Source organism: Stenella coeruleoalba, assembly GCF_951394435.1.
Source record: "Stenella coeruleoalba genome assembly, chromosome: 9".
NCBI lineage: Eukaryota > Metazoa > Chordata > Mammalia > Artiodactyla > Delphinidae > Stenella > Stenella coeruleoalba.
This window is the reverse complement of record NC_137155.1, coordinates 39,965,009-39,989,876: the sequence shown is the minus strand read 5'-3', so window position 1 is coordinate 39,989,876 and position 24,868 is coordinate 39,965,009. Positions and strand designations below refer to the sequence as shown.

General features: G+C 38.3%; 1 protein-coding gene across 13 annotated transcripts in view; it reads left to right on the top strand.

The window, feature by feature from the left end:
- The window catches only part of ARL4A (ARF like GTPase 4A), a 978,493-nt gene that overhangs the window by 41,173 nt on the left and 912,452 nt on the right, over positions 1 to 24,868 (top strand). Inside the window, exons 1-2 of one of the 13 annotated variants that reach the window (XM_079931988.1) lie at positions 11,218 to 11,560; positions 12,711 to 15,440. The exons of 10 other annotated variants lie outside the window; for them this stretch is intronic. In XM_079931988.1, the coding sequence (XP_079788114.1) occupies positions 12,797 to 13,399 (603 nt within the window). In that variant the 5' untranslated portion in view covers positions 11,218 to 11,560; positions 12,711 to 12,796 and the 3' untranslated portion in view covers positions 13,400 to 15,440. Of the gene's footprint in view, positions 1 to 11,217; positions 11,561 to 12,139; positions 12,261 to 12,710; positions 15,441 to 24,868 lie in introns of those variants that run through there. 2 more of the 13 variants (XM_079931986.1, XM_079931987.1) reach the window with 2 other exon arrangements.

Sequence of the window (24,868 nt, the reverse complement as noted above, 5' to 3'; positions counted from 1 at the left end):
GGGACATACGGGCATCATATAAAAAGTGCAGAGTCATGAAATAGCATGACACTGTGAAATAAAATGCATATTTTATGGCAAGACAAGAAAAATTTAAACATAAAAACTCTCTGCCCTGTAGCCCCCTCTCTTCCCTCTGCTGTGCCTTGTGTATCTGCATTATGCATCAACCCAACCTCCCCGTCGGCAGAAATACCTGCTCAACCATAAAGAGCAACATTCTCCTGGCGCCAACCAGACAACTCCTTAAAAGATAACATTCCTTTTTAATCTTACAAGGGGCCATGATGACCCATGACCCACTACTTGCTAGATTGTATAAACTGTCAATAATATGTCATTCAATGTACAGCCAGCCGTCTGTCTCAAAAACTTTGTGCTTTGACCTCAAACAGGTGGAACAGTTCTCAAAGCTTTCTGAGAGGCTGTTCCTGGGTTATAGCCCTTAATTTGGCTCAAATAAAATTTTCCATTTCTTTCTTAGGTCAGCTAATTAATTTTTTCATCGACAATATGCTACAGAATACTTGGAGAAGTAGTGCCATGTAGATGGAGCACAGGAACAAGGGTGGGGGAGTGGCAATGAGAGAAGTGTGGCAGGTGAGGTTAGAAAGCAAGCCAAAAACACTAATCAAAGGTCTACAAATTGGAGTATTCTGACTTCAGGGATACATGGGAGTGTTTTAGGGGCATGCAAATCTATAGTGCAAACGTGGTGCGTTTTGCTGAAGTATTGATTTCACTTTCTCATGAGAGGAGGGGGATTTATAGGGATTCTTTTTTCTTTACACCAAAATTTAATGTGTTTATTCCTTTAATAATAACTAGACTTGTTTTATTAACGCTTAACTGAATAATTTTCTTTCTGCCTCTACTGAAGCTACTCTCTGGGAGGTCAGCAGTGACTCCTTACATGGTAAGGAAGTTTTGGCTAGTAACCACTGCTTCCAAAAGTTAGTTCAGCCCCAATCCACTATTATTCTTTTGCAGCATCTTAAACTTTTTTAAATTCTTTTTTTAAAAAAAGCGTTAAATGCATACATTAAAAAAGCATAAAAGTACACAAAATCATAAGTGTGCAGCTTAATAACCTATAAGAGATTAAACACATCTATGTAACCAATACTCTGGTCAAGAAATAGAATACTGTCACCTACTTTTAAGGAGTCTTTGCTCTGGGCCAGACACTCTACTAAGTACAGAACGTAGATTTTGGAGTTAACTGGGATGGGAGGTAACATTCAGGACTCATCAATGGCTGAAGTCCAAGTTCCTTACTAAGATATACAAGACACTCCAATATAAGGGTCGATTTTCTTTCTGAATTTGCCTCATGTCACACAACCCTATGTTTTTACTAGTTCATAAATTACTTGCTGTTTCCTTGGAACACATCCCGATTCTCTCCTTCTGTGCCTTTGCTTATGCTGTTTCCTTTTTCTTCCTGGAACGAGCTCCCTCTCTGGGCTCCTGTTCGCCTGCCTTCCGCCAGCACACTCAAAGCTTTCTTTCTGTGTCCAGCTTCAACATCACCTTTTCCATGATGTGTGCCTGCTCTTCCTGATTGAAAATAAACCCATGTGATCAGACATTTCCACAGCATTACATGTACCCCTGCCCTTATATCTTCCTATGCTGGAGTATTGTTATCTTAACTTTACTAGGCTAAGTTTGTTGAAGACAGGTTGATTTAGGAGTCATTTTATATTCACTTACTATTAAAATACCCTCTTAAAAAATAACCATGGTGGGCTTCCCTGGTGGCGCAGTGGTTAAGAATCCGCCTGTCAATGCAGGGGACACGGGTTGGAGCCCTGGTCCGGGAAGATCTCACATGCCGTGGAGCAACTAAGTCCGAGCGCCACAACTACTGAGCCTGCACTCTAGAGCCCGCGAGTCACAACTACTGAAGCCTGTGAGCCTAGAGCCTGTGCTCCGCATCAAGAGAAGCCACTGCAATGAGAAGCCTGCACACTGCAACAAAGAGTACCCCCCGCTCGCCGCAACTAGAGAAAGCCCTCGCGCAGCAACAAAGACCCAACTCAGCCAAAAATAAATAAATAAATGAATAAATAAATTTATAAAAAAAAAAAACCATGGTATTTTGTACACATCATTTAATCAACCATCACTTATATTTTTAAAGGATCACTTTCTATGCCCAGAAACTTGAACATTGTTTTACTTAAAGTAAAAAAACTGATGTCATACATGTGATAGCATTGAAGTGTTCAATAATCATCTCAGATGTGATCAAAGATTTCCTTAATGTGAACTAAAACATAAAATAAAATAAGGATTAGAAATTTAAAATCAAATAAGGTGTATAGGACTCTTTGTATTAATGGTTTACTTGTTAGACTTTAATTAGGACTTCTGCATCAAAATAGAAAGCTCATTTAAGTTCTGTAATGTTCTCCATAGGCAACCAAAATATATTATTTATAGCGATAGAGTGAGCAATATGTTGATATTCAAACACGTGGCATACTTTGTCATCTTTCTCTTAAATAATCTTTTCTTATCATTCATCAAGAACAAAGTTTCCAGTAAAGCATGCTTTTTTTTTATCAGTACATGAGAACTCATTGAATGGAAGCAAAGATTCTACCTGACTTCTCATTTTAAAATAAACCAGAGTCCAAGCTGCCCTTAAATGTTAAATGTAAAGGTGGTTTATTATATTGTTTACCATCATAAATTAGTTACTCCTTCTTCAGGATTAGTAAACTGAATTATTTATCCTTTGTCTTTCTTCCAGATCATCACCTGCCACACCTGGTCAACTCCTGCAACACCATTACACACACACACACACACACACACACACACTCACACACGCACACACACACTCACACACGCACACACTCATTAGGGCAAAAAGCAAGTTGTAGTTTTCTAAGTATCTATTCCAGTACTAGCTTGCTGCTCTATCAAACGTTTGTGGAATATGTTTTTAAGTACGTGCATAAACAAACAAATAAAATAGGTTTAATAGAAATGTGACAAAACTTTTTCTTCCCATTATTTTCACTAGTTTATAGACTATAGTCTTTCTAAATTGTCCTAATATAATTATTTAGTAGGTAACTTTTTGTAATGAGAACTAGTCTATTGTTTGTTTTATATTTATCCATAAAGCTCATTTAAAGATACTTTAAATTGTTAGAAATTCTTTAATAATGTGGGAGTATTTGAGGCAATATTTTACCATGTACCATCTCATTAGATATTAAAATGTTTTACCTTAATTAAAACATCTCAAAATGTTATGATATCAATTCTATTTTGAGTAAAAATGAAATTTTCCACACTAAGTTTACAGATGTTCATTTTAGATTAGAGAATTTGAAATGAGTTATCCAATCCCTTCATTCTGTGTTCGACAAAAAGAGGGAGCATTTGCAATTATATATGATAGTTCTGACCAGTCATTTCAAGAGTGATTGTTACATATTTTATACCAGGCTCATACGAACCCTTGATGTTAAAAGTACCAGGATATATTTAATTGAAAAGGGGGAATTTCTGCTTCTCCCTGACTCATGAAGATAATGGTTTTCATTTCTTATCCAAAGGGAACAGTGTGGTCATGTTAACCATGTACACTCTGATAACTGTCCCCCTGCCCTGCACCCACAACAGGATGACCACCACTAATAAAACAAAGAAGCATGGGGCTTCCCTGGTGGTGCAGTGGTTGAGAGTCCGCCTGCTGATGCAGGGGACACGGGTTCGTGCCCCAGTCCGGGAAGATCCCACATGCTGCGGAGAGGCTGGGCCCGTGAGCCATGGCCGCTGAGCCTGCACGTCCGGAGCCTGTGCTCTGCAACGGGAGAGGCCACAACAGTGAGAGGCCCGCGTACCGCCAAAAAAAAAACACAAAAAAAACAAAGAAGCAAATATTGGGTGAAAACAAACAAAAAATATGGAAATGCTTAAAAAAGAAAAACCTGGCTGAAACTTGAACTAAAATATTCAAAACATGAATGATTTGAAGATAGAGGAAAACACTTACTCTCAAATTATAATTAGTTTCTGCCTCAAAAGGTGTAAAGATCTGAACACTCCTTGGGGTCCTTTTGCTCTTGGGAATGAGAAAACCGCCTGAATAGGTTCATTAGTTATAAAAACACAGCGAGTACCTGATGATTAGTCTTAAAAATACTGAGATGAGGGCTTCCCTGGTGGCGCAGTGGTTGAGAGTCCGCCTGCCGATGCAGGGGACACGGGTTCGTGCCCCGGTCCAGGAAGATGCCACATGCCGCGGAGCGACTGCGCCCGTGAGCCATGGCCGCTGGGCCTGTGCGTCCGGAGCCTGTGCTCCGCAATGGGAGAGGCCACAGCGGTGAGAGGCCCGCATACCACAAAAAAAAAAAAAAAAAAAAAAAATACTGAGATGACTGTTAATGCAGATATTTTATACTGAGAAGCTAAGCATTCTATTTTATTAACAATGGTACATTCAAAGTTGTTTATCTAGGATCTGTTGGCTATTTAAGAATAAATAGGTACAAGTCATTTGTTCTGTTTTTCTCTGTATGGAATTGTGCCTTGAAATTATTATTTGTTTTTGTGGAGATCTGTGGGTTTCTGTTTGGGCAGTTCTTAGGATATTAGATATTCATTTGATAAATTCACTGAGTTCCTACTATGTGCCAGACACTGCTGTAGACACTGAGGATACAGTGGTATGTAAGACTGACATTATCCTTGCCTCCTAGAACTTACAGTGGCAAAGAAGAAGGACAGTTAATGAGGGCACACAGTAAACAAATACAAATTTTGCCACATAGAGACAAGTGCTAGGCAGAAGAGATAAAGCAGAATAAGGAAAAGAGAGTGATGGTGGAGAAGGGTGGGCAGGGTAGATACTTCAGATAAAGTATTTAGGGGAGGCCTTTCTTGGGAGATGATATTTGAGCCTGGGGGGAAAGCTTTCTCCCAGAAGTAGGGAAACTATATGAGAAGACCAGGGAAACAATAGACATGAAATAGAGGGACAGCAGTGGGGTGATGAGAAGCGTGGTGGATATGCGTGTCTGCAGGGCTTGCTGGTGGATTAGATGTAATGAGGATGACTCCTGGGTTCTTGCTCTCATCAAGTAGGTAAACTGGGTTGCCACTGGGTACGATGAGAAATGTTGAGTCTGCGGAGCAGGTTTAGAGGTTGTTTGAGGTGCTTATATTCATCTCAGTTGTGGAGTTCAGGGAAGAGGTCCAGGTCGGAGACAAATTTGAGAGCATAGAGGCTGTTTAAAGCCTTGGTACTGGATCAAATTACCTAAGAAGAAAGACTGAAGGACTGAGCCTTGGAGCACTCCAACGAGAGGGCGTGAAACCTGTGACAGAGAGGTTTAAGATGTTCAGGACACATGGCAGAAATCTAAAAAGGACTGAACAGAACTAGACTGTTGAAATCAAATATAACACAGAGTGTTACTTAAAACTGAGAAGAATCAGGACTCATATATTCTGATGTGATGGCCTTATTGGGGGCTTGTTGGACTGGACATTCTTACTGTCATTCATCCCAGAAGAGGCAGGTTCAAGGTCAGGAAGTAGAGCCATAGAAAGTAGGCCTTGTATGTGGCATGGCATGACATCTTTCTACCCCTGAGCCTCTTTGCAGTTGGGCCTGAAATAGGTGTCCAGAGGCCCATGGAGATCCTCTTGGAGGAAGGGGCAGTCTGTCCTGGTGGAGTTAGACCTTGAAGCTGACCATAAAATGTTAATGAGGAGGGTTTTGGACCTGTGGCCAGGTGAATTCTTATCTAGGCATTCATTCCAAGTGAATTTTGGGTTGTACTTCCCTTCGGGCATCTTTTTTTTTTTTAAAGTCTTATCAAAATTATACCCTGGGTTTATGCTACAGTGGATCAAAGTGAATTAACCTAAATGTGGACTCCCTTGAATGTAATTGAAAGGAGAACAGACTCTGGTGCCAGACATAGGAAACAAATCCCAGTGCCTCTGCCTATTAACTGAAAAATCAGTTAGGAGGTGAATTAACCCGCTTAGGAGACACATCATGAGAACCAGATGTAAGCAGTGGAAGTGGGAATGTAAAGAAAGAAATGGATTAAAGAGACATTGGTGGCTAATCATAAGTGAGGCATAGGAGAATTTTTACAACAGGTCTGAGATTTTTACTTGGGGTTCTTTTTTTTTTTTTTCTGGAGGAGATAAAGCTTCTATTTATTTATTTAAATTTATTTATTTTTTATACAGCAGGTTCTTATTAGTTATATATTTTATACATATTAGTGTATATATGTCAATCCCAATCTCCCAATTCACTACTTGGGGTTATTAAATAAATTACCATAAACCAAAAATAAAGGACTAAAAGAGGTGGGCCATGTTTCAATAGGAATGATAATGAAGTGTTAATTAAGTTTTGAACATGCTGGGTATTTGGCAGAGTTCAAGAGGCAATTGAAAATTGAGTCTAGCTCAAAAAAACTTTCTGACTATACGATTATGAAGCATGAATAAATTACCATGAGTATGAATGGTACTGATACACTTCAGAAACATAAAATGCATCTGTTTTTCTGCTATTATTTGGGGCACAGGAAAACGTCTTTTTTCCTAGGCATATCTTTTTATTTCCAGCTTTATTGGGTTATAATTGACATATGATATTGTGTAAGTTTAAGGTGTACAACATGATGATTTGATATATGTTTATATTGTGAAATGATTACTACACTAAGATTAGTTAAAACATCCATCATTCAGTTACCATTTGTGTGTGTGTTGAGAATAATCAAGATCTAGTCTCTTAGCAACTTTCAATGCAGTATTGTTAACTATAGTCACCATGCTGTACATGAGATCCTCAGAACTTGTCTTAAAATTGGAATTTGTATCCTTTGACCAACAGCTCCCCATTTCACCTCCCTGCCCCCCAGCACTTGGCAACGACCATTCTACTCTGTTTCTGTGAATTCAACTTTCTAAGATTTACATATAATTGATACCATACAGTATTTTCTTTCTCTAACTTATTTCACTTAGCATAATGACCTCCTGGTTTATCCGTGCTGTTGCAAATGGCAGAATTTCCTTATTTTTTAAGGCTGAATAATATTCCATTGTGTGTGTGTCTGTGTGTGCATGTATAATTCTTCATTGTATTAATATGGTATATCACATTTATTGATTTGCTTATGTTGAACCATTCTTGCATCCCAGGAATAACTCCCACTTGATCATGTTATATGATTTTTAAAATATGCTGTTGAATTTGGTTTCCTAGTATTTTATTGAGAATCTTTGCATCTATATTCATGAGGGATATTGGCCTGTAGTTTTCTTTTCTTGTAGTGTCCTTTTGTGGCTTTGGTATCAGGGTAATGATGGCCTCATGAAATGAGTTTGGGAGTATGCCTTCCCTCTTCAATTTTTGGAAGAGTTTGGGAAGGATTGGTGTTAATTCTTCTTTAAATGTTTGGTAGAATTCACCAGTGAAACCATCTGGTCCTGGGCTTTTCTTTGTTGGGAGTTCTTTGATTCAGTCTTCTTACACATTATTGGTCTATCCTGATTTTCTGTTTCTTCATGGTTCAGTCTTGGTAGATCGTATGTTTCTAGGAATCTATCCATTTCTTTTAGGTTGTACAGTTTGTTGGCGTATAATTATTCATAGTATTTTCTTGCGATCCTTTGTATTTCTGTGGTATACATTGCAGGGTCCCTTCTTTCACTTATAATTTTATTTATTTGAGTCCTCTTTTTTCTTGGTTAGTCTAGCTAAAGTTTTGCCAATTTATCTTTTTAAAAACACCAACCCTAAGTTTTGTTGATCTTTCTATTAATTTTCTATTCTCTATTTCACTTACTTCAGCTCTAATCTTTATCATTTCCTTTGTCTCATAACTTTGGGCTTGGTTTATCCTTCTTTTTCCAGTTCTCTGAAATGTAATGTAATCTTTTTTCTTAATGTAGGCATTTATAGCTATAAATGACCTCTTAGAACTGCTTTTGCTGCATCTCATAAGTTTTGTTTTGTTGTGTTTCCATTTTCGTTTGTTTCAAGATCTTTTCTGATTTCCCTGTTGATTTCTTCTTCGATCCATTGGTTGTTCAGGACTGTGTTGTTTAATTTCCATGTATTTGTGAATTTTCCAATTTTTCTTCTGTTACTGCTTTCTGGTTTCTTACCATTGTGGTCAGAAAAGATACTTGATACGAATTCAATCTTCTTGACTTTGTCGAGACTTGTTTCGTGGCTTAGCGTATGATCTACGCTGGGTAATGTTCCATGTGGGTCTGAGAAGAAGGTGTCTTCTGCTGCTGTTGAAATGTGTTGTATATATGTCTGTTAGAGTCATCGGGTCTATAGTGTTGTTTAAATGCTGTTTCCTCATTGATTTTCTGTCTGGAAGACCTATCCATTAAAGTGCCCCTAGCACATTATTTTTTTCCCATGAGAAATTATCATCTCCTCTTTTTGGATGGGTTTGAACATATCATAAACTTAATGTCTCCATGCTCTGCGTAGTGTTACTTCTACCTGCGATTCTGTTCCCCTACCCCTTGTCTAATATTGAGTTCTTTGAATATTCAGTTTAAAATTATGATTTTCTGTTAAGCTATTCTGTCAGATAAAGTTTGTGCAAGCACAGGACTTGATAGTAACTCCTATTTTCCTACTCATAAGTCCTGCGGGATATCATAGCAATTATGTGCTGTGTGTCTAGCACCTCCACTGAACTAATTCCTTCCGCCAGAAAGCATGTCTTCTGTTTACCTAGACTTTCAAATTTGGGAAACTCTAATAAATATGTACTGAAACAAATAAAGTGAGAAATTCTAGAAGCAGCAGCAATATATAAAAATAAGGAGTGGCAAAGGTCAGGAAGGACATTAGTCGCAGTATGTGGATGCTTAGTTTAAGTATATGGTAGAAAATCAGATTATGGAGGAGAAAAAGAACGCCTCAGGCATCAGATTTGATCTGGGTCCTGGTATTCATAAAGGAGAAACAAGGTAAATTACTCAGTTTTGTTATTTGAAAGGAGAAAACTTACTTTTCCTTTCTAATAATAAAATTTCTTTAAGATTAATATTTCTTCAAAATGTCTCATCATTAATTAACCAGGATACTTGTTGAAAATGCAGATCACTCACTAGCCCTTCTCCTGATGATTCTGATTTGGCAGGTCTGTAATAGGGACCAGGAATTTGTATTTTACAAGCACTATGAGGTGATTCTCATTTTTAGCCAAGTTTGGAAAACCATAACTAAAGGCAGAGCTCCTAGTGTCTCCATAATTTTTTCATGGTGCCTCAAGCCAAAAGAAATACCCCAAAGTTCTGTTTATTCAGTAGATAGATCCAGACAACTTAATAGTTGTAGTTGTTAACAGAGTCCAACAGATGGCACTGTGTTCCCCTCAAAAAGTTAAAATATCCCATGCCCTATGATTTCCCTGAGGTACCCCAGAGCACCTCAGTACACAGTTTATGAGCTGTAGCCTAAAGGGAGCATTTTCCTGGCATAGCATCTAAATAAAATATTTGAATGGGCCTTCTATAGAAAGACTGTGAGACAAAGTAGACAATGTATTCCATGAATTTCATCACTTTTTCTATCATTTGCTGCCTTTTCATATGGTTGTTACTGCTCATAAAGCAAGTATCATTCTCCCATAAAGAGCCTGAGAGCAAATATTTTAGGTTTTTCAAGGCCCCAGATGGTCTCTGTTGCAGTCTTATCTTGTCTTTTCTGTTGCAGCCCTTTAAACATGTAAAAACCATTCTTATCTCTTGAATTTGACCCACAGGCTGTAGTTAACCAAGCAGGTTCTAGTTATAAGCCTAGTATAAAACATTAAAGTACAATTTGGTATAGGTGATTCTGCAAGGCTGTAAGCTCTCAATATTTTCCTATCTCATCCTTTTTTGTTCAGGGAAGTGTGTGCAGTAATGCATCCCTGCAACTAATATGGGAATATGCAACTAATATGGCCTGCTTGATTTCAGAGCTACTATAAAAAGAAAGCTGTCATTGAATCTTGCTCTTATTTCTTTTTTTAATGAGAATTCGCAAGTTTTTCTCCAGCTTAATAAAGAATATCTTTAAATTTCCAAGGAGACTAGCCCTTTATCACTCGCTTGCTAATTATTGTAAATGGCTAACGAGATTCCACAATTATAACTAATAAGGCAAGCCTTGGCTTATACTAGATAAATAACTTGATAGAATATGCTGTTTGAGAATTCTAGCTTTATTTCCAAAATTAGTGTTGCTATTTTGAAAACATGCATGTGCTTATTAAAGTTTTTAGGTTTTATGTCAGTTATTTTTTAAAGTCTAGTGTGACAAGTACTGTTCCTATGCTAGTCTTAATGGAGATAAATATAGCAATAATGGTCTTGAGAAAAATCAGGAAATTTCTTGAGGAAATTTCAGTCCATATCTAAAAAGTGAAAATTTTTTGAAAAGTGCACCATAAAAATTCTTCCAATATCTTTCAGTCTCCACCCAAAAGATGTTTGTTCATTAACTATTTCCCAGAACTTTAAGTCAGTACTCCTCCTTATTTGTTGTCATAAGTACTCTTAAATTATCAATGATCCTATTTTGTAATTACATTTATTCTTGTGGGAATTTGGTTACTTCCATTTTCTCCCATGAGACTCCAATATTCCACGAGCGCCAGTCTATCCCCGGCACATAGAATTGTGCCTACTCCTATTAAGTGTTCAGTAAATATTTGCACATCTATGGGTCAAGCACACAGCTGCAATAAGAGTCAGAATTATCCAATGGAAAGCATTATGCATTTAGTAACTAGCAGATTTAAGTTCCAGGACCACCACTGATTTTCCTTGGATTATTAGAAACAGCCAGTGGATTTCCTCATCTGTAAAACCCGGCATATTTCTACCTGTCGCCACCTCACGGAGATGTTGGTAGCATCACGTGGCAGAGAGTATTTATTTGCTCGGCAAAAGGAGTGTGTGTTACAGACACCAAGCTGGCCCAGGACTGTCTGGGCAGCTACTGAGGCACGTCCAAGTCACCCCGTTATATAAGGGGCCCGCCTGTCTGGCGTCCTCTGAAATCCCTGACCCGACGTCATCGGCCACCGCCCTGAGGACGCCATACAGTGCCCTGAGGATAGGCGGTGCAGGGTGGGACCCGGGTGTCGTCCGCCCGAAGCTCGCGGCCGGCTGCAGAAAGCGTCTGAGACAGCAGCGGCTCTCGGGGATGAGACCGGAAGCCCCTCCCGACTGGCCCGCAGCCAGTCAGCGCTAGGCCTGTTCGAACGTGACCTTGTTTTGGCGTTGCTAGGAGACCCGGCTCCCGCACGCCCCCGACTGGCCGGCTAGCGCGGAAGGGGGCGGGGCCGTGGCAGGCGCCGGTAGCGGTCGGCCGAGCACCGTTAGGGCAGCCCCGAGCCCGGCGCCCGGCCAGACCCTTGGAAGAGGTGTCTCGTCCCCTGCCACCGCCCAGGCCTCGCTGGCGCCCTCGCGCTGGTATCAACGCGCTCCCGAGCGGCAGTGAGCCACGTTTGGGTCCGGACCAGGGAAGGACATTAGTCAGGTGAGCCGCAGCGGGGCGGGCAGCTGGTGTGGCCACGCCCTGCCCGGGGAGACGAGCCGGCCGGGTGCGGAGCGGCGAGGTGAGGGGATCGTGCTGCGAGGACAGCGGGCCTGCCCCGGCGGCTGCCGCAGGTCGGATCATTCACGCCTGTGGGCCGGCGCAGCCGCAGGGAGCACCCTCCGGCCAGCGGACAAAGGGTTAAGGCGCCGGCGGTGACCGCGGGCCCCGGATGTGAGAACCTCTGCATGGCATCCGTGGGCCGCGCTGCAGGTGCGCCCGGGCGGGAGGAGCGAGCCGGCTGGCGGGACCAGACCGACCGGCCGAGGCTCCCCTTCCCCTGCAGGGGTCGCTCGGCTCCCTCCGCAGGCGCCCTCTTTTCTAACTTGAGGGCAACAGGTGGTGCCTGTGGACCGAGGGAGAGCCCGGCTCCGCCGTGCTGGGAGCGGCAGTTACACTCACCAATTAGGGCGCGGGGGTGCGTGTGGCATGGACGCGCTGACGCAGGTGACCAATGGGATTTGGGCTCAGGGGTGGGCCGTGTGGAGTGGGCGTGGTCGTAGTCTGGACCCACAGTTTCTAGTGAGGCAACCGCCGGAGCTGCGTGGAGAGCTAAGCTGAGCGGCGGTGGGGTGCTTCTCTGCCCCCGCGTAGAAAAGCCTGCCAATGCTTTCTCATTTGGATCCAGGCTCCAATTCGGGAGGTGAGAGCATTGTATTTTGGGGTGGGGCGGTTGGCGCGCGGAGGCTAATAGTGACCTTGCGTATGCTGTTAAGCGTGTACAATTAGATCCTGAAGATCAGATTATGTGTTACAAATTTTCTGCCAAAAAAGGCACTTCTGTGGTTACTGCGACTTGGACGAGTTGCTGGTGACTAGGTTGTCTCCGGTATGAGGTCTTAAAGGTCTGGGGACCCAGGGGGGTAGAGAAAAATACATATTACTACAATTTCAGTGAATGTTAAAGAATTTCAACGGCAATGATTATTCTGTCGTTTACCTTGGATCGCGTATGTTTCTTATCTCACTTGGTTTGTTTACTGAAGCAAGTTTTATTTATCAAGTTCCTCGTGTTGCTTAGTTTAGCAGGAAGAGAGAAAAGCAGTTGTAGCACATTATTTCACAAGAATAACTTACTCATTTTCCCCTTCAGTCTGGTAGCTGGATCCCCTAGGAAGAGAAGTTCTCACGCAGTAAGAAGAAAGCCTTTCAATTTGGAACACTTCCTTGCAGCTGGAAATGGGGAATGGACTGTCAGACCAGACTTCTATCCTGTCCAGCCTGCCTTCATTTCAGTCCTTCCACATTGTCATTCTGGGTTTGGACTCTGCTGGAAAGACAACTGTGTTATACAGGCTGCAGTTCAATGAATTTGTAAATACCGTACCTACCAAAGGATTTAACACGGAAAAAATTAAGGTAACCTTGGGAAATTCTAAAACAGTCACTTTTCACTTCTGGGATGTAGGTGGTCAGGAGAAATTAAGGCCACTGTGGAAGTCATATACCAGATGCACAGATGGCATTGTGTTTGTCGTGGACTCTGTTGATGTTGAAAGGATGGAAGAAGCCAAAACTGAACTTCATAAAATAACTAGGATATCGGAAAATCAAGGAGTCCCTGTGCTAATAGTTGCTAACAAACAAGACCTGAGGAACTCATTGTCTCTCTCAGAAATTGAGAAATTGTTAGCAATGGGTGAACTGAGCTCATCAACTCCCTGGCATTTGCAGCCCACCTGTGCAATCATAGGCGATGGACTGAAGGAAGGACTTGAGAAACTACATGATATGATAATTAAAAGAAGAAAAATGTTGAGGCAGCAGAAAAAGAAAAGATGAATGGTGATAACCTTTTAGATCTGTGTGGAGTAGGTTTTCTGTGGTCTGATTTTGACAAATGGAAGAGTGTCTACATCCTGGTTTGCCTGCCTGCCCTCCTGGATGCTGTTAAAGCTTTGTTTTGTTGAACAATCAGATATCCAACTCTGTTGCCTTGTGGAAGATGAGTAAATGCAGTGCTTCTTAAAATGGCCTCTTCTGCCTACCCCACAAATCTTTTGGTACTACCATTTTGGGAAGCCAAGCAAAGATAGAAAATTGACCAGAAAACAGCTGTGGAAATTTGACCTGAAGTTAGTGAAATAAAACTTTGAAGAGTGTCTGCCTAGTGTTTTGTGCTTACATCTTTTGGGGGGAAGCCTTTGCAAAGAAATTGCATGCAAGGGTTTGTATGTTATGCTAATGAATGGAAACGTTAAGGTAGATTAATATATACAGTCATACTGGTCACGTTGGTCCAACCAGTAAGGGACAAGGAGGCAGTGCTTGGCTTTTTAAGTTTGGCTGAATGAATTTTGACATTTTCTGGAATCAAATACTGTAATGCTGTATCTTAATTCTAGACGATGTTTAAGTTGGTCTAACTTAAAATTTAAAAAGAGGTATTTGGGGCATATTCAAGTGCATGGATTAGTTTTTCTGACAAAGCATGTTTTGGTGTATAGTCTTTTACTTTCTAGAAATAGCTATGCATCTTTTTACACGGTCAGGTTTAAAACACCTTTTTGGGGATTTAGGGCTGTTTTAGAAATAGTTTGTTGTCAAGAGTCACTTTCAGTTAAAGAACCTAAAATAATTTACTTAACTCTTTTACATAGTAAATTTGGGCATGTAGACTACTCGTAAATGCATATGCTTTGACAAATGTATGGATTTATGAAGAAAGCAATTGATGAATTCAGTCAAGAGGGTGTAACTACAATACATGGTCTCTAAAGTATTCCAGTTGTAAAATATTTGTTTTATTATATTTGCTGGCTGAACACAGATGTGGTTTTTCATATATTTTTGTAGTGTTTTGAGAGAAGCAGAAGCTTTATAACCAACACCTAATGCACTGTGCAGTGAAAATGTAAGAGAGGTCCTTATGTGCTCTGAGCTTTAATTTTTTGTTTACAAACTGAACAGTGTTATGCAGGCAGTCTAGTCCTGATTATAAGGTAGGAAGAAATGATACAGTACTACAGATAAGAATTACGATTATAGAAAATGAAGGGGAAAGTAGCAAAGCTATGTTTTGTGAAAATTCACTGGTACTGTTTACTTTGGAATCCAAAAAAACCCTCTAAATTAAAAGGAGGAAAAACCTTTACCTAATTCTTATCTACAGGTAAAGACTTGCTTCCTGTGATCATATATAGCAAATCAACATGATTTCTATGTGTTAAAGCCAACACCTGTTTGTTTTGAAGATAACCAAAAGAAATGCACTTTGCTACCAGGGTTTGGTTTTGGGTTTTTTTGGTTTTTTTAAATGGAGTTTTTGGAAACTTGGTTCATGTTCACACAAAATGAAGTAGCTTCCTGTGGAGCCTTCACATGTTAAATGTACCTGCACTAGTGACAGTCATTTAGAATGTTTATATTCATGGAAATGTGGATAATAAGTACCAATAAACTACTTGAGGCACTAGGAGAACAGTGTTTGGCTTTGAGTTTTAATGTATGTACTTCCACTTCTGATGAAGCTACTAATTAGTAGTTGAAAAACAACTTTTGAAAGCTGGGTTACACAGTCCTCTAGTCGTGTGACATAGGCACCAAAGGTTGTTTTCTGGGAGAACCTTTATTTTTTTAACCCTTCACTGTATGAAATCATATACAAACATGAGTAGATCCATGATGGATTAATAAAGCTTGCTGAAAGAAAAGTCTGTGAATCAATTTAGATTTTCAGCCTTCCTGTACTTTTTATGTACTCCTGTGTAAAATAGTAATGTTTTAACTATCTCTTGAGAATTTATGTGTTACCCTTATTTTGTAGCCTAAGGATTTGATAAGCAAATCCACATTATCTAAGTGTTTCATATTTAGTGAACAACAAAAAGAAAAGAGAAAATGGCATGGACACTATACTAGCTTTTATTTATAAAACACATTTTCAACTAGAAAACTCATCATAAAATTTTCCAGTTTGCGAAGTTCAGGTTCTCCACCACCTATTCTAGCTGTTAATACCATAGGATAGGATATAAGGAGTCTTGAAATAAACCCTAAAGAGTTTAGACAATGCTTTTACATCTAGTTTTTATTATTATTAAGGTACACCTTTTCTAAAGTGTATTTCTAAAATTTTTTTTATATTTGAAGTTATTTGGTTTAATGCCAAATATCAATCAAGAACAGCAACTCTAAATCCAAATTAGTATCAACGAAGTAAACATTTTTTTTAGTTAAAAAAAAATGCTTTGATACTTAAAAGAGCCTTAAATTTTACATGCCACAGTTGTTCTAAAATAGATTATAAACATTTAGAAAAAAATAGTTGTACACTTTAAGTAGCCAAAAAAGATAGGTTCACTAAGAATCATGGAAAAATAAATCATTAGAAGCCAAAAAGTGGAGTTCTTAGTATAAATATATGTATGTAGACAGAGAATGACTAATTTGTAGAAGGATGATGCTTTCTGAACAGAAGGAAGGGGCAGACTTAGAATGCTTTTGTTTGTACAAGGCATTTGACACTTAAAGAATGTTTCATTAATTATTCATGTTGACCTGGAAAGAGATCTTTGGTACAGTGTTGCAAGGTTCTATTTAATACAGTTTCCTCAGTGATGTAAACAAAACGGTTTCTTCAGCTATAACAGTGACACAAAAGAATGTTTCTTTAAACTTTTGATGATGTAACACTCAATAGTTAGCTAATAGAACTTGGAATGTTGAGTATACCATCATTTGAGGTTGGAATTTTACATTTAAGGTTTAAATTTAGCAGAACATTCTGTGATAGTGGTGATGCTTGTGCAACATTGTGAATGTACTAAATGCCACTGAATTATACATCTAAAAACAGCTAAGAATAGTAAATTTTATGTGTATTTTACCACAATAAAAAAATTTAGGATATTAAATGTACTTCAAATAATCAGCTGAGTGAGAGCAATGTGATTCAGAGACCAGATTTAATTACACGTTATATGGAAAACTGGGATGCTTAAATTAAAGCTTAATATGAACCAGTATAGCATGGGAAACGAATCACAAAGTTAATATTAAAATATATGACAATCAGAATAGTCTCAACAAACCATAGCTTGGGAAACGAATCACAAAGTTAATATTAAAATATATGACAATCAGAATAGTCTCAACAAACCATAGCTGAAGTATATGTCAAATTCTGTGTATGTAAGTTAGAAATACAAGAATACCTATCTTGGAGGCTAGTTTAGGTGGATGTTAGGTGTTTTGTCTAAAAACAGCATGAGATTTGAGGTCAGATCAGGGTTCAAATCCTGGCTCTCCCACTCTTACACAGGTGACCTTTTGTCAAGTTCCTTGGAACTTCTCACCGTATGAATACCTTCCTGGTAAAACGAAGACTCTTGCATAGAATTTTGAGAGGACTGAATGAAATAATGTAAATGTAAACATCACCACCAAGCATTTGATAAGAACTCAATGAATGGTAGCTATTATTGTTAACCAGTACGAATCAGTATGTGTTGAGAGGCAGTATGGTATAGTTGATAAATTTTTAATTCCAATACTATAAAATTCAGGCTTTTTTAGAAGTACAGCATCTGCTTTATAGTAGGCATCCAGTAAAACCTTGTTTAAGAACTTGAATCAATGCCAGCTGAAACAGTCTTCTAAGTGTCACATCTTATAAATTTATTTTTTATATGTACATGTACATATATACACAAGAAGGGAGCTTTGCTTGTGAGCTGTGCTAAATATCTTTAAAAGCGCAGCATTCTAAAACATGGGTGGTTGAAGGGAGATGCTGAAGTTGATTGATTTCAATGATGCTCTAGTTTTAAATAAAACTTTATTATGACAAATTTCAAGCTTATACAAAAGTAGAATATTGTAATGAACACCCAGGTATCTCTCATGTACTTTCAGTAATGATGAACTTTCGTCCCATTTTCTCTATATTCTCATCTTTTTCTGTCCCCTTTCCTCTCCCCCTACCCCTGTATTATTTTGAAGTGAGTCCTAGAAATTATAATTTATTTATAAATGTTTTGGCATGTGTCTCTAAAAGATAAGCACCCTTTAAAAAAAAAACTCTCAATATCATCACATATAAAATAAAACTAATAATACTTCTTCAAGATAATCAGATATCTATTCAGAGTTTACATTTCCCCGATTAAAGTTTTTACAAGTTTTTGCGGTCAAGATCAAATCAATAACAGTCCATATGTTGTGATTGGTTGATATGTCTCTATAGGTCCTCTCTGCCCCCTCGCACCACACCCCCTTCTCCTTCCCTCCTTCTCCTCCCTATTCTCCCTGTCCCCCCCTTCCCTCTCCCCTCTCTCTCACTGCAATTTATTCTTGTACAGTTTCCCACACTCTGGATCTTGCTGAATGCATCTCCCTTTCGGTGCTTAACATGTTCTTTGTATGTGCTCTCACTTTTCTTGGTTTCCTCAAGACTACTTTAGTTGGTGTTTTAGGTGGTGTTTTATACTTTCATCCATAGGTACTATGGTCTGGTTGTCTGTTTGTGCTGGTAGCAATCATTGATGGTCACTGTCTTAATGACATCTAGTAAAACTCTGTGATGATGGATATATTCTATATCTACACTGTCCAGTGTGGTAGCCACTAGCCTCATGTGGTTATAGAGTGTGTGAAGTGTGGCTGGTGTGATTGAGGAACATAATTTTAAATCTTATTTAATTAAATTTAAATAACTGCATTGGACAGGACTGGCTGATAAGAAACTTTCTGGACTTCCCTGACAGTCCAGTGTTTAAGACTCCCTGCTTCCACTTCAGGGGGCTCGGAATCAATGATTTGGTTATCCTGAGGTTCAGTTCTTAAAAGAAAGGCAAGATAAATGCTTGTTTCTTTTGATTTACTAATTTTCAAGATAAGTTGATTCCTTAGCAACTTCTAAGGGTGACCAGTGAGGTTTGTTTTATTTTGAATACCATTATAACCTTACACATTTAAACATATTTGATATATTTCAATCCTTTGCAGTTATTATCCCTATTCATGCTTAAACTGTCCTATCTTTGAAGAACTAAGTTCTTTTGACATAACCCTAGTAATCTTTAATAGTTTCTTTACTTTCTGGTTTTACAAGAAATTCCTGCCTTACCAGACTTGTTGTTTTTCTAGGATCCCAGGTTTCTTTTAGTGGGAAATGGTATGAAGAGTCCTCTGTGTAAACCACTGGATTTTTCGTTGTTTCTAGGCCTCTTCAGTGAATGGAATAGGACTTTTTAAAAAAGATGCATCAGTCGTTGACGCTGATAGTTCCAATTCAAAGCTTAAAATTCATAATGGTAGGGTCTTTATTTAACCTCAGTGATACTACTTAGAACCTCTTTTCACCTATGCCAAAAATCCTGGTTATCCGTGACACACACTTATTCCTTTGCTTTATTCCACTTTAATCTCACTACATTCTCAAAATAATACTACTACCAAGAATTTGATTACTGTAAGTGGTTTAACAATAGTTGTAGTTTCTTTTGTCCTTAGGTTATACCTCACTAGGGATAATTATAATATATCTCACTACAGTAAAATTCTTGTTCTTTGTGTTTTTTTTTCATGTGTGGTTATGCCACCACCTGGTACATGTTTAGGTACATTTGTTTCACAAAATATTTTATTTGCTTTTAGAAATGTTGACTCTGGTTTACTTAGTATATACAGTTCTTCCAGTATGGTTAAAATATTCAGGAATTCCCTGGTGGTCCAGTGGTCAGGACTCTGCTCTTTCACTACCCAGGGCCTGGGTTCAGTCTCTGGTGGGGAACTAAGATCCCAAAAGCTGCATGGCATGGCCAAAAAAAAAAAAAAAAAATCAACTTGGGATTAAAAATAATTTACATACCATACATTAGAATCCTCTCTTTTATAAACTAAGCTACATGAATATTTTTCCTCAATCAAGAAAAATACTTTTCTAGGCAATTTTTTGTTTTTCTTTCTTTTTTTTTTTTTTTCGGTAGTACGTGGGCCTCTCACTGTTGTGGCCTCTCCCATTGCGGAGCACAGGCTCTGGACACGCAGGCTCAGCGACCATGGGTCACGGGCCTAGCCGCTCCGCGTCATGTGGGATCTTCCCGGACCTGGGCACGAACCCGTGTCCCCTGCATCGGCAGGCGGACTCTCAACCACTGCGCCACCATGGAAGCCCTGTTTTTCATTTTCAGTTTGAGACCCATACTTTGCAGAATTGTTTGGTGAAAATTTAAGTTCATGGAGTTTGCATTTGAAAACATCTGATACAGAACAGTCTCTGATTGAAAAGGGACTCTTGCCTTCCTATTGCAGCTCTATGTAATGTCAAGAAGAATATGAAGTCATTATTTTTCTTTCTTTTTAATGCAGAAACTGAGTAACTGAATAGCAAGTGATTAGAAACCATGGGCTTCCAGTGGACCAATGAATTTTTCAATATTAACATGAGAAGTGCTTATTTCCCTTAATCCATCATCTATCTGTAGATACCCTGAAATGGGTCAATGACAAAATGGAATTCCCTAGAACAACATTTTTCCAAAGTGGCTAGACTTCAGAATGGCTTAAGGAGCATTTTAATATCCCTGGACTCGATCTCAGACATTGTGAATCAATTCTCTAGGGGATGGAGCCAATAATTTATATTCTATAAATTAGATCTAGAATAATTTATATTCTAGAATAATTTATATTCTAACTCTTTCTAGGTTTTTAACATGCCTAGATCAGCCAGATTTACAAACCATTGCTTTGTTGGACATGACAGAGGAATGTCATGTCACCACTTAGAGTGGTGAAAGTAAAGGGATCATAAATAGAACTGGCTTAGCAGAAATTTACCTGGCTACCTTTGATCTCCGTTCTTCTATGTGATGGGATTTTTTTCATTGGCTTGAATTGATGTCAAAATAACTAAACTGAGAAACGTGTAATCCAGGGATGTTTCAGATCAGATGGCTTAGGGGAAATCTGAGAGAGCTCAGGGGAAAGGAATAGGTACTTTTCCTTCTCTTGAACTTGCATATACTTTACGCTAAGAGGCATAAAATGTCCGAGAAATTCTCAGGGAGTTCTGCCCATCTCACAAAAGACAGAGACCAGTTAGAGATTTAGAGAAGTCCTAACTAGTGCCTACAATGTTGTTTTTCTGTAATCCTCTTGGGAACTTCGAGTGTCACAGGTTTTAGTGATCGTGATCATACCCGATTATTTTGGGACTAACAGGTATGATAAAGAAACATCAAAGGCATATGACCGGAGCAACTCCTGAAGAACATGGGCAGTGCTGAATGGACTATACTAAATCCGTGACACATTTGATTATTCAAATAAATAAGTAAAACACTTTGTCTTTCAATTTGCTAGACAAAAATTGACCTTCTTGCTCGGTCCTTCTGTCAGCAACTTCCCATGCTAAAAGCTGGGTGCTTGTTTAAAATTTTACAGGGTGAGTTTAAATCATGATCGTGACATGTATTAGCTGTGGGTCTGAATGCAAGTTACTTCATTTCTGGAAGCTGCACAGCCTTCTCACTTTAAAATGGTGATAATCTCCTGCACCAGAAAGTAAGCTCCACCAGGGCAGGGGATTTATCCATTGCTATATCCTTAGTCCTTGAAACACTCTAGGGCACATGCACATACTAAACACTTACATATGTACATAATTTACAAATGAATGAAGCTTAATTTTAACGGGGGAGTCAATTTAATAAGCAAAATAAATATAAAATGTGAAAAGTGCTATGAAGGAAACAAAGGGCTGAGGAATGGAAAACCATATGGCTGACTTTCTTTTGATAAAGTAGTTGAAGAAGAGTTTTTCAGATCTATCTAAAGAGCTATGGGAAGACTAGAGGGAAAAGGATTTCAGGCAGAGGGAACAAAGGACCTGACATCAAAAATCACTTAATGGAGTTGAGAACTGAGTGTAAACTAGTATGGTGAGAACTAGTGAGAAAAAGGAGAATGGCAGGATGTGAAGCTGAAAGATCAGGAGAAGATATTTATCCAGTCTGACAGTTGTGTCTTTAACGAGAGTACTTATTTTTGCTTTTTTTTTTTTTTTGCTTTTATTCACTCTTTATACACTTGATGACAACTTACTGCTGTTTGTGTTTAAATCTACCATAATATTTTTACATTTGTTTGACCATTTTTGTTTCTTTTTTAATGTCCTTTTTCCCCTTCTTTTCAATTTAACAAGCATTTATTAATTTCCCGCTCTATTGACTTTGGTACAAATTCTTCTACTATTCTTCTACTATAATTACAACATACATCCTTGATTTACTGAAGCCTAATATAAATTAGTACTTTTGCCAGTTCCACTTTTTGGACAATACAAAACACTTAACTGCATTCATCTCACTTGTGATATATGGGTTATTATTGGTGCATATTTTATTTCCACAGGTTAAAGATCCTCCACGTTCTTACTTATTGAGTATTCGTTTTGCTCTCTATTTTTTCTTGAATCTCTTGGGGTATAGTCTGGGATAATTTTCCTTCTGCCTGACAAACTTCCTTTAATATTTTCTTGAGTATGATGTGCTGGCAAAAAGTCCATCCATTTTTGGTTTCTGAAGATACTTATTTTGCTTTTATTGTTAAAGGACATTTTCATTATGTAATAGAATTTTAGGTTGGGAGGTTTTGGTGGTTTTTTTTCGTACTTTAAAGTATGTCATTCTGTTGTCTTCTTGCTTTGTTGTTGTTGGGAGGTCAGCTCTTAGCATAATTTTTGCTTTTTATGAAGGTAGTATGTCTTATACTCTGTTTGCTTGCAAGGTTTTTCTTTGTTTTTAATTTTTGCAGTTTGATTATGTGTCTAGGGGTGGTTTCTTTGTATCTCTTTTGCTTGGGATTTGTAGAGCTTCTTGAATTTATGGCTTGAAGCGCCTGTCAGATAACACCAACATTTGGTTATCTGGAAGTCTGTCTTCTGTTTTTTAATCAAATTTTGCCTTTTTGTATTTCTGGTTTTCTTCTGACTGACTACCATACATATAAATACAATTTCAGTATGTCTGGAGCTCTATGGGAGGTCATCATTCTCCAGAGAAAATTTACTTTTTATTTTTCTGGCAGTTAACAAAGGTTAAGCTAGATTATCTCTCTGGGTTTCCTTTTCCTTTTGGGTCTTCCCTCAAATCCTCAATGTCTGTAGCTCTCCGATCCTTTCAAATAGATTTAAAAACAAAACTTGTCTCGTTTTTCTACTTTCTCTTAGCTGGAAGGTTGGTCTGAAAAGGAGTAAAAAAAAAAATTAATTTTAATTCTAAAGGCAATAGGAAGGTTTTACAGTTTTAAGAATTGACATAAATCTGATTCACATTTTAAGATGATCTTAAATAAATTCTTTCTCTTATCATCTCTTCTCTTAAAATGTCTTCAAAGTTGGCTTTCATCTCCATTTCCACTGTTACCTTCCTGATCTAAATTCTGTCTAGTTACTAGCTTCAATTATTGCTTTTATCTCACTTTCTTAGTCCCTGAAGTCCCTCTAACATATCAGTGTTAGGCTCTTTTCCCCAAGATCCTGATTATTTTAGGTCTAGATTTGGAACTTAAATTTAGCTGCGCATTCCTTTAAGTAGATAGTTTTATTAGTCACATTTTATAGAAGAGCAAGTTAGCTTGAAGTGGTTAAGGAACTTGCTCAAGGTCACACGGTTTGGTAGGGCTCTGTGTTGAATCTAGGCCTCTTGAATTTCAGAAAATAGATCCATCATTTTATGTTACAGAGATATATTCTATTCAGGCTATATTTACTACAAATATAGCAGCAATTTATATATCCTGTTGCTGCTACATACAAAACAAAGTGTAAATAATAAAAAGTTAAAACTTTTATTATTGTTCATGTTCACTGATGTCAAAGTTGCTTGAGCTGAACTTTTTTTTCAGAGGTGTTCATGGATGTTTTTTTCAAAGATGTTTACCACTGGCCTGTACAACTGTTTAGTTTAGAATATGAATCCTTTTTATTTATACATGAACAGATTAAACATTTCACATACACACACATACAACACACACATACATATACACACAAGTATGAGAAGTTTAAAAAAAAGGTATAAGATAAATTTTAGTGCTTTATAATTCCTTATTTTCTAATCAATTTGTTTTTTTTTAAAGATTCAGAGTAAGTTGTTTTCTGGACTACAGATTCTACCTTTAATTTGATGTTTCCTAGCTAATACGATATTCTCATTTTGGGGGTGTTTTTAGATACACTGAATGCTTAAATCACTTATTTCACCATATCCTGGGATACATGTATGCCTACAAGCCTGGGCATGGATTGGAGGGTGTGGGAAACAGAGCTTTTGTCATTTAAAAAAGTAATAAGATTGATATTGATGTTCTACTCATTAATCCATGCCCTACTACCTGACATTTATAATTATTAGGTTAAAGTTTCAATTTCATCTCAAATATATTTTAATTCTTGATATCATTTTAATCTAGGTAACACATTTTGAGCAACAGCTGGATTCCCATATATCCTAGAGTGACTATTTTGAATTCCCTAGGTTTAAAATGTTGTAATTTCTGACTTGATAGAGTATTATTATTATAATTACTACTACTACTAGTTCACCAATAAAATTTTCTCTGAAGTGCCTCATTTATAATAGGATTTGCATAGAAGATCTCTGCAATTCCTGACTTTCTGTCAATTGGTGTAATTTTCAGAGCTTCTTCAGCAGTTTGAATGGGCTCTTTCCAAGATGATACTGTTTATATCTGTGCCAATTCTATATATGGCAACCTGTGGTCTATATAATAATAAACAAGGGTTTATTTGAAACTCAGTGTTGGAAGAGGGAAGGGGAAGTTTTGACATAAATAAACATGAGAGAATTAAAGAGATGTTTTGAGATTCAGCACTGAAATTTTGTCTCCTGGCTGCGGAGTGGAATGTTCAGGGAGCTCTGATTCAAAGGGAGGAGCAGCAGCCTGCCCAGGTTTCTCCAGGTTCTGCTTTTATTGGGCTCCTCTGACCCCATTTGAAACCAAAAGTCAGGTGGACAGAGGGTTTCTGCTGTATCCTGGAAGTCACCAATATTTCTAAGCAACAAGTGTCACCACTTTAATTACACAGCTTTGCTGAAATGTTGATGGCCTGGGGTTGCCCAGGTGTAGTGTCATACTCAATTGGCCGTGACCACAAACAGGATGTCATCATCATTCCTTTCAAACTACAGAGCAGTAATTTGGTAATGTGTGAACACCTGGGTTTACACCTCCTTCAACCTGAAATAAAAGGGAGAGGAGTAGCCTGAGTTTGGTCTTTGT